Source organism: Lates calcarifer, unplaced genomic scaffold (genome assembly GCF_001640805.2).
Source record: "Lates calcarifer isolate ASB-BC8 unplaced genomic scaffold, TLL_Latcal_v3 _unitig_950_quiver_259, whole genome shotgun sequence".
NCBI lineage: Eukaryota > Metazoa > Chordata > Actinopteri > Centropomidae > Lates > Lates calcarifer.
In genome coordinates, this window is record NW_026118117.1 from 24,739 (window position 1) to 40,961 (window position 16,223).

General features: G+C 40.4%; 1 protein-coding gene across 11 annotated transcripts in view; it reads right to left on the reverse strand.

Annotated features, from left to right (window-relative positions):
* LOC108880524 (plakophilin-3) overlaps nucleotides 1-16,223 on the reverse strand; it is a 31,897-nt gene that overhangs the window by 10,097 nt on the left and 5,577 nt on the right. For 6 of the 11 annotated variants that reach the window (XR_001960496.2, XR_001960497.2, XM_051069433.1 and 3 more), the window contains exons 2-11: nucleotides 14,437-14,525; nucleotides 12,554-13,161; nucleotides 12,053-12,176; nucleotides 8,294-8,431; nucleotides 7,102-7,306; nucleotides 6,787-6,946; nucleotides 5,828-5,936; nucleotides 3,707-3,871; nucleotides 2,045-2,224; nucleotides 332-485 (exon numbers count right to left, since the gene is read on the reverse strand). Coding sequence is in view for 7 of the 11 variants with exons in the window: in XM_051069433.1 (XP_050925390.1) it covers nucleotides 332-485; nucleotides 2,045-2,224; nucleotides 3,707-3,871; nucleotides 5,828-5,936; nucleotides 6,787-6,946; nucleotides 7,102-7,306; nucleotides 8,294-8,431; nucleotides 12,053-12,176; nucleotides 12,554-13,161; nucleotides 14,437-14,525 (1,932 nt within the window). In the remaining 4 variants the exon portion in view is untranslated. Of the gene's footprint in view, nucleotides 1-331; nucleotides 486-934; nucleotides 972-2,044; nucleotides 2,225-3,706; nucleotides 3,872-5,827; nucleotides 5,937-6,786; nucleotides 6,947-7,101; nucleotides 7,307-8,293; nucleotides 8,432-12,052; nucleotides 12,177-12,553; nucleotides 13,162-14,436; nucleotides 14,526-16,223 lie in introns of all 11 variants that reach the window. The other 5 variants (XR_007812688.1, XR_007812687.1, XM_051069431.1 and 2 more) reach the window with 3 other exon arrangements.

Genomic DNA, 16,223 nt, shown 5'->3' on the forward strand with positions numbered 1-16,223 from the left:
GGACTAAGCAATGGCACTCTAGCTAACTCCTTGTTATTAACTCCTTGTGTAGCTGTTGAAACTTAAGTGGAATTATGAACTATTGTTAGTGCTCACCCTGTTTTAATGTGATGTAGATTTATGTCCATTGATCTACACTCAATAATCCATAACAACAAGGGGAAAATTATAGAATTTTTGATTAGAATTAAATCAATTAGATCAACAAATAAGTGTAAAGCCATTTCTAAAGTTGCAAAAGTGGCCACTGCACAGTATACAATAATTTAGTAGAGAGTTTCTAGTGCAAAGAAGACAAGAACACCTTAAGGGATCCTAGTTTGCATCCTACCTATATGGTCTTTGTTGGTGGAATGTCTGGCTAGATTTCTCAGCAACCCAGTCAAAGGTCTCAGCTCCATGTCACTATTGGTGTCTAACAGATCAAGCAGGATGGGCAGCATCCTCTCCCGCTCCATCATCACACCACTCAGAAATGATGACCACTGGCAGAGAGGGGTAAAGATCACATGAGCCTGCATGAAGATATTACTCTGTTGACTGTGATATTGTTACTGTCCTTGCTGAAGAATCCAATTCTAAAGTAACAAAACACCAACAAACAAAAGAACAAAAAAAACAAACTTGACAGTTCATTTTGGGATATGAATATACATTGATCAGCCACAACATTCACACTGACAGGTGAAGTGAATAATACTGGTGATCTTGTTTCTATCAGTCAAAGGGTGGGACATATTAGCCAGCAGATGTTAGATGTCTACACTGCTACATATGGATGTTGGAGGAGAGGACTAGAGCTAAAGTCTCCCTGCCAGCATGGCTCGCTGGCTCGTATTAAAAAAAAAAAAAAAAAAAAATGCTGATATTTTGATCTGACATTTCCAATGTTAGGGGTCAACATCTGTCCATCTATGATTTTGCAGAGACTTACAAAACTCGTAGGAGTCTCCTCTGCAGTTCTTCCGCTCCTGTGTGCGGACACACACACAGAGACACATAAGAAACAGTAAGCAGGGAGAGAAACACAAATCTAAGCGATTTTTACACTTTTTCTTTGCTTTTCTTGCATTACTAATGCAGAGATTACTCTCAATGGAAGCAATACTGCCCCCCAGCACCCCCTGTGGTGCATTGCAGTAACAAGTGAACATTGTTCCTCTTACAAAGTCTCTGTTTCTATACTTTTATACAACGTGTCGACACAAAAATTCTGCATAAAAAAAAATTTATAATCGACATTGTTGATTATGTCGACTAATCATTTCAGCCTTAATGTTGAGTGAAGGGTGGCCTGTATGGTCCAATCCAGCAGATGAGCAACTTAAGCACAAATTGCTGAAAACATTAATGCTAGCTATGATATACGTATCACAGTTTGCTGTATGGGGCTACGTAGCCTCCAACTGGTCAGGGGGCCCATGCTGACTCCTGTCCACTACCGAAAGTGCCTACAATGGGCATGCATCAACATCAGAACTGGACTATGGAGGAAGGTTGGCTGGTCTGATGAATTACTTTTTTTTCCCATCATGTGGATGGTCAGGTGCATGTGTATCCTTGGGGGAGAGGCACCATGATGCACTATGGGAAGAAGACAAGCTGACAGAGGCAGTATGATGGTCTGGGCAACATTCTGCTGGGAAACCTTGGGTCCTGGCATTCATGTGGATGTCACTTTGATGCATACCACATACACCCCTTCATGGCAATAGTATTCCCCGATAGCAGTGGTGTCTTTCAACAGGATAATATGCCCTGCTACACTGCACTGGTCTCCAAATTCCCCAGATATCAATCAGATCAAGCATCTGTGGGATGTGCTGGGAGAAGCATGTCTAATCCATGGAGGCCCCACATCACAGCTTATAGGACTTAAAGAATCTGACACTGAGGTCTTGAGGTCTTGTGGAGTCCATGTCTCAATGGCTCACAGCTGTTTTGACAGCATTAGGGGGACCTACACAATATTACACAGGTGGCTTTAATGTGTCTGATCTATGTATATACATAGTTAATATTTCTATGACATTTTACAACCTACCCTGCCCTCTCCTGCAGTGATATTTTGCAGGGCACCTATGGCAGCCTCACGACTGGAGGAGCTGATGTCCTTGTTTTGTAGAACAAGCTTGTACAGAACCACCACCTGCGGGTGCCATAGCCACTCAGCCCCTTGAGGCTGTCGGGACACTTCAGACATTATGGACAGATGCTGGTTAGGCTGTTGTGAAGAAGGTTAGAGAGAAAGAAAATTCTAATTTATCATTTTTTGTGTTAAAATTACATTCACATTGTATCTGCAGACCATTATTTCCATGGCAAATTTTGACAAAACAAAAGCCTGACAAAACCCCGCTGCTTAGTTTACATACATAGACAAACAAGACTGAGACTTGAGACATATGCATCATTGCCTCACAAATTTTCAAACTTTGATTGTTAGCAGATAATACACTGTTTAATCAGTGTCCTGTGTTTTAAGTTATGTCAAGTCACATTTAGTTCATTTAAAAACAAAGCAAGTTGACCAGGTGGTACAGAATAAAATCACCCAGATAATGAGGTTAGAATAAAAGACTAAGCACAAAGCAACAACATGACAAACTATTAAGGGTTAAAAGAGGAACTAAAATTCAGTTAAGATTAAAGGTATGCAGAGATCTTGTTGTCATTTGAATAGTTTAACAATTCATTATTGTTTAAGAAGAAAGGTTAAATATGATTTTTTTAAAATAGACACCCCAATAAATATATATATATTTTTAATTTCATTTCATTGTGTCTTAAAAGCCATTAAAATGCATGTTTCTCATGGCACTGCTGTTACTTTGTTAGCGCTATACTCTTACATGCCAATAGAGGGCGCCTCGTGCCTGTAAGGAGCATGATAACCCCGGGAGGCAGAAACTGCAGAATAAATCCTGCAGTTTAACGCTTGTGAACGCTAAAGTTGTCTGCCTCTTTGTCTATATGTTCAGACCGCGGCAGCAGGGTTGAAGACCACGTTCCTCCCTGACACCCCTAGGTCAGGAGGGTAATACACAAAAAAGCCCCACATCTAGTGGATCTAAATACTCAGGTATAAATGTGCACTTTGAGCCTGGACTTAAATGGAAGAATCAATGGAGGGGGCAGTTTGGACGAGAGGGAGACGCTTTCTAGGGCTGCAACAGCAAAGGTGCGGTTATCCCTGAGCTTCTTTTTAGAATGTGGGACAGGCAGGAGGCCCAAGTCAGAAAACCTGAGGGTCCTGGAGGTAGAAAGGGGGGTTGAAAGGTCAGAGATGGGTGGGTGGGCAGTGAGGGGGTGGGGGTGGCTGCTGCCAATTTAGAGCTATAAAAACAAATAGTAGGACCTTGAAATAAATTGTAGAACACACTAGAAGACAGTGGAGAGAGGAAAGAATAGGGCTATGGTCTACCTTTCAGGTACCCATCAGGAGTCTGACAGCAATGAGGCCAACTGTTGAATGTAAAATAAACTGATAATAAAGAGTGTTGAATAGTTGTTGGTTAGTCACTTCAAGATGTCCCTCACACTACACATAATCATTTGTTCCTGTCTTAATATAAAAATATTAATTATTGCAACTTTGGAGGATGTTTGACTATCCTGGAATTAATTAATTTGGACATACAGTACTGGGTAATTAATTTAATATCTGGTGACAGGTGTGCAATTTTATGAGTAGGATGAATTTTACCTCTGGGGTTTTTTTGCTATACGTAGTAAAGCAGCCGATGGTCGCACTGTCCCTGGAGGCATAATCTCTTGTTGGGCCATCCAGACGGAGTCGGACTGAGGGAGGAAGCTCCATGTACAGTTGGTAGGAAAGATTCCTCATCACACACAATGAGTTCTCCAAACCCTAAACATTAAAAAAGATAGAGTGGATGATGCAGAAACATGTCAACTGCCCAACTGGGTAAAAATTCATGCTTCCCTCTTTCACCATAGAAACATAGCTTATAATGATTCATGATGGTGATTGATGCCCTGACATCATTTTAGCTGATCCCGTGATACAACAGTGGACAAAACTGACTTCATAATGAACAAAAATGCAATTGTTTGTTTTGTTGTTTTAGAGTTGAAAGATCAACAACAATAAACCAAAGTAAAAGTATTGAAGTAAAAAGGTTTTGATCTTGGACCACTCCCTCCAGTGTGGTTTTGTAATTTAGTAGAACCCTTCTGACGACAGGAGTACAGGGAGGTCATTACCAACTTTGTTGACAGGTGTGGTAAGAACAGTGGTGCAGCAGGAAGTCACTTCTCACTGCACCGCATTAATATAATAGATAAATTGCATTAGACAAATAGTCCAAGCTGTTGTAAAGCATCCTAATTACGCTGATTCATTGGGAACAGCTGTTTTAATCAATTCAGAGGTGAAAAACAGCAGCTCTCTGCAGTTGGTTTGTGGACAGTCATGGCTAAGACAAAGGAGCTTACTGAGGACCTGCGGCTGAACATTGTGGCTGCTCACAAGTCAGGAAAGGGCTATAAGGCCATATCTAAATGTTTTCAAGTTCCAGTGGCTACAGTACAAAGTATTATTAAAAAATACAAGACGTTCCACACTGTGGAAAATCAGAGGATGTGGTCGGAAGCCAAAAGTGACACCTGTGCTGGCCAGAAGGATAGTGAGCAAGGTGAAAAAGAATCCAAGGATCACCCCCAAGGCCATCCTGGTGAATCTGGGTTCTGCTGGTGGCAACATCTCAAGGCAGACAGTCCAACGGACACTGCACACTGCTGGGTTCCACGGACGCAGACCAAGGAGGATGCCACCTCTGCAGATAAGGCACATAAAATCCTGCTTGGCCTTTGCAAATGCTCATCTGGACAAAGAAGAAGACTGGTCTTCTGTTTTATGGTCAGATGAAACAAGAATTGAATTGTTTGGCCACAATGATGTATCCTTCATTTGGCGTAAAAAAAAAAAGGAGAAGCCTTCAACCCTAAGAACACCATCCCCACTGTCAAACATGGTGGTGGGAACCTAATGCTTTGGGGGTGTTTTTCAGCCAATGGACCAGGGAACCTAATCACAGTAAACACCATGAAAAAAGACCAATACCTCAAGATTCTCAACAACAACATAAAGCAGTCTGCAGAAAAACTTGGCCTTGGGCACCAGTGGACATTTCAGCATGACAACAACCCAAAACACACAGAAAAAGTGGTGAAGAAATGGTTAGCGGACAAAAACATTAACGTTTTGCAGTGGCCCAGCCAGAGTCCTGACTTGAATCCAATTGTGAATCTGTGGAGGGAGCTTAAGATCAGGGTGATGGCAAGGAGACCCTCCAACCTGAAAGAGTTGGAGCTCATCGCTAAAGATGAATGGGCAAAAATACAAGTGGAGAGATGCAAAAAGCTGGTCGGCAATTATAGGAAGCGTTTGATTGCTGTAATAGTCAATAAAGGCTTTTGTATTGATTATTGAGAAGGGTATGAATAATTTTGGACATGCCACTTTTTGTTCAAATGTAAATAAAAGCTGAGAAATATTTTTTTTCCACAATGATGCCTCTTGTACATCGTCTTATTATCTTCAGGGAGACGCCTGTGTCATTTCCAATCAAGAAACACACACACACACACATTTTATATAAACTAAAACTAGACTACAAGTGTTATGCTGTGAAGTGTGTCATTTTGTTTCACCTAAGATTTCCTGTTCTCTCATCTCCAACCCTACTGACACTTTAAAGGGCTATGTAGTGTACTATAGCCAGAATGGATGTAGTGATTTTCAAATCAGACAGTGTTATTTACAGTGGATAATAATGTCACAGGCTAATATGGTCAGAGTTACCTTGTCATCAGCCCTCTCTTCTTGTTGAATGTAGGACACCAGAGAGTCCACCAGACCTTGCATATCTCTCATTTTCTGTCTTGTCCTCTCATTTACTGAGCTCAAGTTCCTATCCACCCATACACGGACAAACACACAAATGGAGACATTTAAATACAGGCTATGCCAACAGAATGCCATGCATTAAAGCAGTCTTATAAAAATGAATCTTTGCTTTTTGTTTGCTTTTTGAGTGATTTTACCACAAACTTTATTAAGCTCCTCTAAGTACTTTCAATGGGGCCATTTAAGTTTATAAGTTGTTGTTTTTTTTTTTTTTTTTTAAGATTTCTGCACTTAAATGCAATTCTACTTCTGTTGAAAAACTCATCAAGAACTGGTTAAATAAATCATGCTAGAGTTTCTTTACTAGAAGACACATCAATTTTTAACTCTGGTTTGGGCCTGCAGCTGGCATCTCCATAGCTATAGCAATAAATGTTCATGGCTACTGTACTGTATTTATTTAAAGAAATACCTTAAATACAAATTATCAAGAGCGTTTCTGCGTTAGGTTGTTTTTAGAAGTAAATCTTAAAATGCAAATCTACTGAGGGAACACCCATGTCTGTCCTGTTTCCTTGTGTATATCGGACACATCACCTGCCACCAAAGACCAGTGAAAAACATGACTAGTTCAGCACTCTGCATTTAGTAGTACATCTCAGACTTCACAAAGATTTTAAATAATGTAGGTGATTCTCTAATTTTTGATCTAGCACCATCATCAGGTCAAAATGTAATCTTTTTTAACACCATCGTTCCACTTTTATACTAGCCTCAGCTGTACTTTCTGTATAGTACTAATTAAACTATTCTAATAGCTTCAGCTGTGCCATGACATTCACACATTAACGTGTTATATTAAAACCAATGTTAGGCAAAATTTACAGTTTGAGTAGGGTCTTCTATGGTGTCACCTGAGGCATCCAGTGGTGTTGTAGAAGATGTCTCTCTCAGATGGGCATAATGGAATTCGGCTGCACAGAGGAATCAATACTTTTTCTGTCAGCTCCGCTAAAGCTTCTTTGGACAGTTTCTCCTTTAGGTTGTCTCTGGAGGACAGATTCCATAGGACACCTGCAGCCACAACAGGATTTTATTCTGTTATCTGCATAACTAGGTCAAACTAGCAGATAATGATTAGTCAGTAATAATACCTAGGTTATATAACTGAATTACAGATTAATAAATATCAAGGATTCAAACCAGTCTTAAATTAAGACCATTACTACCTGTGATGGTCTTTTGAAGCTCCTCATCATGTTCGCCCAGGATGCTGACAAGGTGCATCACTCCACCAGCTTCTATGAGTGCCACCTTGTTGTCAACATTCTCATAGATAAGGTTACGTGTGGCCCCAGTGGCATAATGCTGTACTTCTTGATTGTCACTAGTGAAAAGCTGAACCAAAGCTGGAATGCCATGTAGCACACGGACCTGAAAGAGAGAGGACAGAGAACAACACACATCATATACTTTACCAAGATACCCCCACTTACTTGAAGAGACCTGAGACAAGCGCAACATTTATAAACCAGGGAATCTGCCGCTCCTCAAAAAAGCAATAATTTTAGTCTGCATTCTTCTTCCACACGGACTGCGGAGAATGCAGGAATGATGCGGGAGAAATGCAGGGATGGTGATTTTGCAGGGAATGCAGGAGTGATGTGGAAGAAATGCAGGGAGAAGGCCATAAGGCAGGAAATGCAACCAGGATGCAGGAAGATGTGATAATGCAGGGAGAAGGCCATGATGGGGGAAATGCAACAGTGATACAAGGAGCATGCAATGGACCAGAGAGAATGTTTGTGACACCACCACCACCAGTATATGCAAGACTTACATGTAATTGGCCTACAAAGCTAGCGTCTGGACGTATGAGAGGAGTAGGCGCAGGAGGAGCAGAGGCCCATTGTTGAAGAGAGGCAGATGAGATCCCTTGCATTGAAACTGAGGTGACAATACTCATTCTAAATGAATAAACTGAATATGCTGAGGAGATAGATTACACTTGTGAAGAACCTTTAAAAGTGATGATTAAACTATGCTTGACAGGTTAAAACAGGGGAGAATGTGCATAAAAGAGGTCAGCCTTGAAAGGACAAAAGGGGCATCTATGTGAACAATAATATAGAAAAGCACCCGGGGCTGAAAGAACTAGTGAATTTATGAATTCTAAGAGGCCATAGAATGCTAAAAGGAATACGCTGCATAGAGCAAGTCAATGTAAGAGAAAAAAAAAAAAGACCCCCTCTAAGCAGCATAGATGCAGAACTTGGAGTGTGATAGGGCGTCTGTTACCTGGAGCAGAGGGAATCACTAGCCATTAAAGCAGGGGAATTGCCAGTAATGATGCAGAGAAAATGAAAACATGAGCAGAAATCATGAGTTTGTAACACCACCACCAGTATATGCATGACTTACATGAAGTTTGGAGAACGCTGAGCAGCTAGAACTGAGGCAAAATCTGGCCATATGTAGGAACCACACCTGAAAAGGACCAGCAGCCCAGTAGCTAGAGAGAGGCTGAAATTCTTTGGATTGTGGCTGGGTTTGCAGCACCTATTATAAAATACGCTGTGAGAGTGAACTGAATGGAGATAAAGATCCTCTCTGTATCTGGACAGGTTTCAGGGGAAATATTAGTGAAACATGAAACATTTCTTAGATGATCCAAGCAAAATCATATGATTTAAGTGACCCACCTGCCCATTACTGCATCCACGGCCCTGGAAATCCCCCCCCCCCCCCCGCCCCCAAAAATAACCTACAGATGGAGTTGCCCTTTTTTTCTTTTTTTTGAATATATAAATATATTTATGTGCTCTTTGTGGCTGAAACTAATTTTTCATGCAAATTTGGGACTTATGTTGCAATATGACGCATGTTGATAATAAGCTTGGGGAGAAGAATCAGAAGGCCAACTGTATTTATTTATTTTATTTTTTTATTTTATTATTATTATTTATTATTTATTAGGTATTGTAGCATAGGCATGCTGAAACAACTTTACCTTTTGCCTTTGCTGTCAACATTTTTACTCAGGCTGAGGTGCTGGTGATAGAAAAGGGCAACTGAGGCAGAGGGATCAAACTACCACGAATTAAACAAAGACAACTACTTGTGAAGCCCCGCAAACATGAGATTGACTGAGAAACGCTGTGGAACGAGTGGAACACTGCCACTGAAAACTTTAATATTGCTTGCAAAGTTTTGTACATATACGGGGTGAAACGTTTGCTAATGTGATGTGGGCTGGAAAACATAATGGCCATCCCTGCAATTCTCCCGCATCACTCCTGCATTCCCCGCATTAAGGCCTCTCCCGCATCACTCTTGCATTCCCCGCATTAGGGCCTCCTCCCTGCAATTCTCCAGCAACACTGCTGTATACCCTCATTTCCCGCATCCCTGTTGCATTCCCACATTATGGCCTTCTCCCCGAAATTGCATTTTCCTCTGCATCACTGTTGCATTCCCCTGCTTGATGGTACTCCCCCTTTTGCCTCCTTTTGTCTGATTTAGGCTGCTCATCAGGTACAATACACCTTTCTTTTGGGGGGGATGGTTCCTCTGCGCAACAAAGGTACAGGCCACGCCTTACTGCTCTCTGCTGAAATCTTCTTCCTGTGCTCAAGTCTATTATTCTGTGCACGATCAATTTATTCCTTTTCAGTTCTCTTCTTTCTCAGACTCTTTTGTTCTCCTATTACACTGTCCCGATTGAAATGATACTTCAGTCAGGAAGACCATCCCCATGCACACGTCATCTGAGTTTTATGAACATTTCCCATTATTGCTAAGCTATCATTCAGTCACCACCTTTCACAATCACCTTGAGCATCACTTGCACAGATCATGTAGCATTCCCCACTTTCATGACCTTTGACCACTTTATTTTCACTAGAGCCTTAATCCCTAATAGCTGGCCTCTCTTTCCAGCATTGCTACCACTCCTTCCTATATATTTCCTAGAAACTAGTTCCTAGTTTCCTATATATCAGAAGCACTACTTAAATTTGAATGCTTACCATGTTGATCTGCTTCCTTCCTTCCTCTACTTTCAAAACTCTATTTCTCCTGTGCACAATAAAATTCCATTGTACTCCAGATTTGTGCATGCTTTTGTTCTAAGTCTCTCCTGATATATATATTATATGTACTAAATCTGTTCATATCAGTTCACTTTAAACTCCACCTAAAAGGTAAATCAGTAAATTAATATACACAACTTGAAGAGAGGGGCAGAATATATTCTGTCCATTTGGAATCACTGCAAGCCTTTTTTGGCAGGTGAAGTGCAGTGCTGTGCAATTTTTTGGCACTTTAGATGTTGAGATTCTTAATGATCATGCAAGACTATTCAAGAGGTGTCTGATCAGTTCTGAATTCACTCTGCAGCATGACAACAAACCCCAAACATACAGCCAGTTATAAAGAACTATATCCAGTGATCAGGGGAACAAGGAGTTCTGCATTAGATGGCATGGCCCTCATCTGCCTCTGACTGATTTGAGATCAGAGCCCTGATTTTAACATCATCATGTCAGTCTGGTATTACACAAAAGAAAGACAGAGACACAGAAGAACTCTGGCAAGTTCTCCAAGACACTTTGAATAATCTGCCTACCAAGTACCTTGAAAAACTGTGCACGTGTGTAGGTGTACGTGTACCCTGTACGTGACTATTACTGACTATTTTAAAAGGGTGGAGACACCAAATAGTGATTTGATTAAGGGTTTTCTGTTTATTTCACTTATTATACAGTTAATTGATAAATGAAAACTATTTATGACATTATTTTTGAGGTACTGCAGTACTGGTACAGGTATTAGGTAATACAGGAAGTAGCATTCAAATGAGACATTAAACCAGTACATGGAAGGCTTAGGCCTGCTTACAAGACCTGTAATGGGCCAGGTCCCTCCTCTTGGCTTGGGTATTAAAGCAATGCCAACCTAAAAATGTGATGGAATATGAGCAGAACAGGAAGGGGAAAAAAAACAAACTAATAGTGAGAAACAAAAAAGGAAGGTGGACATTGCTGACCCACCCTGCCTGTTTCCTGCTGGAGCTTCCTGTACTGTACAACTGTTGTAAGCTTGCTTTTTAGTTGTTGTGTTTGCACCAAATGTGCAAAACACAGCTACTACTATCCTACCTATTTTCTACTCTCTTCACACTTCTTGCTTATCATTATTACTACTCAAAGCAAGAGGGGGAAATGCTATACATACTGAAGCATAATACTGATAGCACCACTGTTTGATGAGTTGTTTAAGTCATGTTTCTGTTTTTGCTAATAGTTCATGAACTTTGAAATGCAGCTTTTTGGTACAAAAGTTCCTGTGGTACATGTAGTTAATACTGTATTGTCATGCTTTAGCATATTGTCACACCTGCAGACACAGCCCACAAAAGCTGAGTTTGCTTTTTCTGCTGGTTGAATTGCTCTAGTTAACAGAGGGTGCAATGTTTAGTTCCAAACATGTTCCTAATGGATGTTTGGATAATAGAAGTTGTTTGACAGGATTTAAGATAATGACTTCATATGACTTTAGTTTATGGGCATTAATCTACTGACAAAATATACTGTACAAAATATTACTGTAATGTCTACTCAGTTTTGTCAAAGTTTAGATGATAATGAATCTAAAAATAGGAATTCAAAGAATACTGTTGCACAGTTAAATTTCTCTTTAATGTGGGAATCTTGTAGTGTTTTATTCAAACCATAATTACAAGATAATTTGTCAAAATAAAGATTTATCTATTGCTTGGATAAATGGACCTACTATCTAATGTTTTCTTTTGTTGCTGTTAATGTCCTTCCAAACGTGATAATTTAGATTTTTTAATAACTAAGCAGATATTTGTTTCCATGTAGTTCTTTAAATGCAGTGCCTCTGTATGTGTGGTAAGATGTTAATCTCCACAGTAATTTGAACAGATCTGACCTCAGTCTCATCACATGCATCACTGTAACTTGAAGCTTTACTGCTTTACTTTCTGTATGTTTGTCTGTGCTGTACCCTGCTGTAGCCTGTGCTACCCTGTGTCACTCTTTGTTTTATTTTATCAATAACAAAATGAACATATATGTATATGATCAAATACATAAATAAATATATACAACAAATATTGGAAATATAGCCAAACACAACCACAAGGAAGTGTGTTACCTGGTTTTTGGCATCTTTGCTATGGTAACATTGGTGTTGTATGTAGGCAGCTCCCAGAATTTGCAAGGCAGTGTCTGATTTAGACAGATATCTGACAGCTGTAGCCATGTCCAGACCCTGCATCCTGCACACACACACACACATATAACATGTAACAGTGGGTATTATTAATAATTAATAAGCTGCAGCTAATTATTATTTTCATTATTGATTAATCAGTTGATTATTCTTTCCATTCATTTACAAATTTCCATCTGACACACTTACACGTAATAATGATGCTACACTCCTTTACTATTTACCTCTTCAGCCTTATGAGGCAATATACACTAATGAGTAATTAATTTTCAGTGGGGTCCAGAAGTCTGAGACCACTTTCACATAAGGACTCAGATGAGCTTTATTTTTAGCTTAGACTCTCTAACAAAGCTACACATAAATCTGATCCAAGCCACTGGTAGAATAAATGTTTTAGATAAATTAATGAATAATATGTCTCACTCTCCCAGTGGGTCATTGCTGTGTATTGATGCTCCATCCAAGACATCCACGCCTTTCCCAACACTCTTCAGACTGCGTAGTGAGGAAGCCCGATTAAGGGAAGCTTGGTACTGCCCTGTCCCCATGGCATGGTTGGCTTTAGACACATGCTGCTGCCACTGTGTTCCCCAGCTGTCCCCTGCCATGGGGACCCCCCTACCAGTCCCCAGCCAGCCTTCCTTGTCCAAGGCAGAGCTCTGCTGTTGGTAGTGCTGCTGTCGGTTTGTGATACGGCTGATAGTGCGGTGGGAGGGGCCTTTGTAGGTGTACTGATATGGCAGCTCCTCCTCCTGCCAGTAGCCTCTTTCCTGGGCCAGAATTCCACTGAGGCTGCGCCTGAGGGTGCCTGAAGGAGGCACAGTGTTTGGGTAGGAGGTATTCTCTGAAGGAACCAGAACAGTGACAGGAAACCCCTCCTGGTCAGCCTGGCACAATGACTTAGAGCGCCTGCTTCTGCTATGTGACTGGAAGGTCTGGAAGTTGCTCTCTACCATGCTGGTTCCTTTATGGCTCACCTTGGAACTTCCTTCCATGGCAGAGCGAGAGTAGTGAAGGGGCACTGTAGGAACCTAAAGGGTGGAGAGACAAAAAAGGTACAGATACAGTGCAATAGGCAGAGATAACTACTCTTTTCCTGCATTTCTGATATGAAGAGGCAAATTTTCAGAAAAATGTGGTATATGGAAGCTCTTACAGAACATACAAAGAGAAAAAAATTGTTAGTGTCTTCTTTTCACAGTTTTACAAGAAACTGTGTTTGAGGCAAGTTTAACTGTCCTGGACAGCAAAGGATCATGTAAGAGTTTCCACATGCAGCAGCTCTTCCTTCTCTCCTGGTTACAGTAAACTGCAGGAAGGTCACTGCATTCTTTGTATTGTTAGACTGGCCAACTAAAAGCAACAGGTTAATGTCCTGTTTACATTTTTCTTCTGTCTTTACATTGTTCTGAATTTGGTCAGCAGTGTGGGGCTTTAATTTTCTTTCTCAATGACAGAGAGACAATTAGACCAGAGAGGAAACAGTATTCAAGCACAATTGCACATTACTCTCAAGTGTCTGTGTGTGTGTCTGGCACACCGGTTTCCAGCCAAGGAATGAACCACTGCCCTAGTCATTTAAAGACAAAAAATAATGCTTTAGACCACTGTACTTTCAGTGTACTGTACTTCAACTATAGTTAACAGTTTTAATTTATTACTTTGGTTGTAGTATTTTTATAGTTTTGGCTGAGTTTTGAGATCTTGGAACACACTGAAATCTGTGTAGCACTTGACATGAAAAATAAACAGTCTCACTTAAATAAGCCAACACTCTATCAAGATTATCTAAATCATTGTATTTCAGGGTAAAACTGAAAGTGAGTACACCTGCAATGTTGCTAAACATCCTTCATTGCACAGGAAAACTTTGCACCCACAATTCAGTGCAGTAGGTCAAAATTTAAAACAGGAAGTCTGCCTGTAAATTGTTGGATGGTATTTACAACAACCACTGCTATCCTGGGTGTTAACCATCTCCAAACCAGATCACCTATGTATATTTGGACTGCAAGATAAAACTCCACAAGGAAGACGACAGTGAATTGTTACAGAACCATTTTGTAAACCTCAGTGTGCATAGTATAAAATACCAAAACAAACCACCAATTTCTGTAGTGATGTCAAAGAACTGACGATACATATAAGTGACTGTAAATTGACAACCTTTGTTATTCTTAGACCTAAGCTACAGTAAACTTGTCCAAAATTACAGTATTTTTGCACCTCTGTGCCAGACCATTGACCACCAAAATGTTCTCTTGCATGTGTTATGGTGTAATGCAGTACTGGCAGGCGTTACTTACAGCCATGATACGGCTGGGTGTGTGTATCGTCGATCTGGAACTGAAACCATGGGTAAGGATGAAGCCCTTGGCTTCAGGAAGGCTGTAATCTGGACAAAAAAAGAAAAACAATATTAGTGTTTTTAGTCATTATGCCAGTGTATCTAATAATTTAATATTCAGGATGTCACCTGCCCTGAACCGATAGATAAGTGATGTTATCTAAACTGTAAGAAGAAAATAATTAATCAAGAGGTGTGTTGTCTTCTCGATTACCATGGGTCAGTGAACCTCAAGGTTTAAATTGTGTTAAGCTCGCAGAGGGGATCTGGAGCTAATCCCAGCTTACATTGGGCAAGAAGCAGGATATACCCTGGACAGATCACCGGTCTATCACAGGGCTGACATTACTATTATTATAAGTGGTTCTGTGGACTAATCCACCAACTGTGCAAAGGTGATCTTTTTAATTGGTGAAGATTAAAGACAGCAGGTGATTTGACATATAGTAACATCAGTATTAGGTAAGTTACTAGGTGTGTAACGATTCAATCAACTCACGATTCAGTTTGATACTCGATACAGGGCTCATGGTTCAATACACTCATGATACATCTAAGGATATATGGAGAAAGAATGAAAACAAACTAAGATCTTAGAATTCTTATTTATTTCCTCTTAGTATAAGCTGCAAAGATAAAATCTTTTATCTCAAATCTTTTGTTGTCACAAAACCAAGTTTCTTACAGTGTTTTCCTTATTGTAAACTAATGTTCAAATGTAAAGACTACAGTTTAATATAAGGCAATATTTTTCCCCAAGTACAATTACATTTCCATTCATTAAAACCAATATTCTTTTTGAATGGATCAAGTATTAGTGTAACTATGAGTGTTTTACAGATGATTAGTCTTAAAAATATTAACTCAGAGAAAGCAATTATACATGAGGAATAAGAGTATTAGAGGAGTCGACTTGCTATAGTCACTCAGTCAGCCGATTGGTGGTCACTAAGTTGTAGTCCAAACGTATTCACTTTAAGTCGTCTTTTACCAGTGTTATTTTGTATGGCGCACAGTGTGATCATACACAGAAGTGTAAAGGATTACTTCAGGACACAGCTTTCAGTGTCACAATGCATTTCACTAACAAAGACCACGCCAATAAAGATATGGGTTAACATGATTTTTTTTTACATGGTATGGAAGGAGGTGAGCCATGATAATGTAGGAGGGATGGACTGAGGTTTTGAAGGGAGGGTTGAAGGCTGAAGGGATGGAGGGATGAGGGTAAGGGTTGAGGGACGAAGAGGATGGAGGAACAAGGGATGCAGGAAGAGGAATGAGGGATGAGGGTGGAGGGATGAAGGGATGAGGGCTGAGGGATGAAGGGATGAGGGCTGAGGGATGAGGGTCAAGGGATGAAGGATAAGGAATGAAGGGATCAATTTCACATGTTTGAAGAGGCCTGGCCGGAACACACCAACATGCCAACATTCAGCCATACTCATAGCGCCACCTATTGGTAACAAGAAATTACGTTTCATACCATCATGTTCTCTAAGTGGGTTGATAAGATTCACCTCAAATGTGATCAGACAAGGACTAAGACTATACCGTAATTATATTTTATTGTGAAGATTGTGAGTTTTCATTAAACACCCTTGCCATGGTGGTGTGGCGAATTTTGAAGCTTTGCCAAGAAACAGGACGTTGTTGTAACTCACATATATATTAATAGGCATTAACCTGCCAGTCTGCCAGTCCCCCAGCGGGCGTGGGGTGCGAGGGCCCGTTCAATGCTGCTTG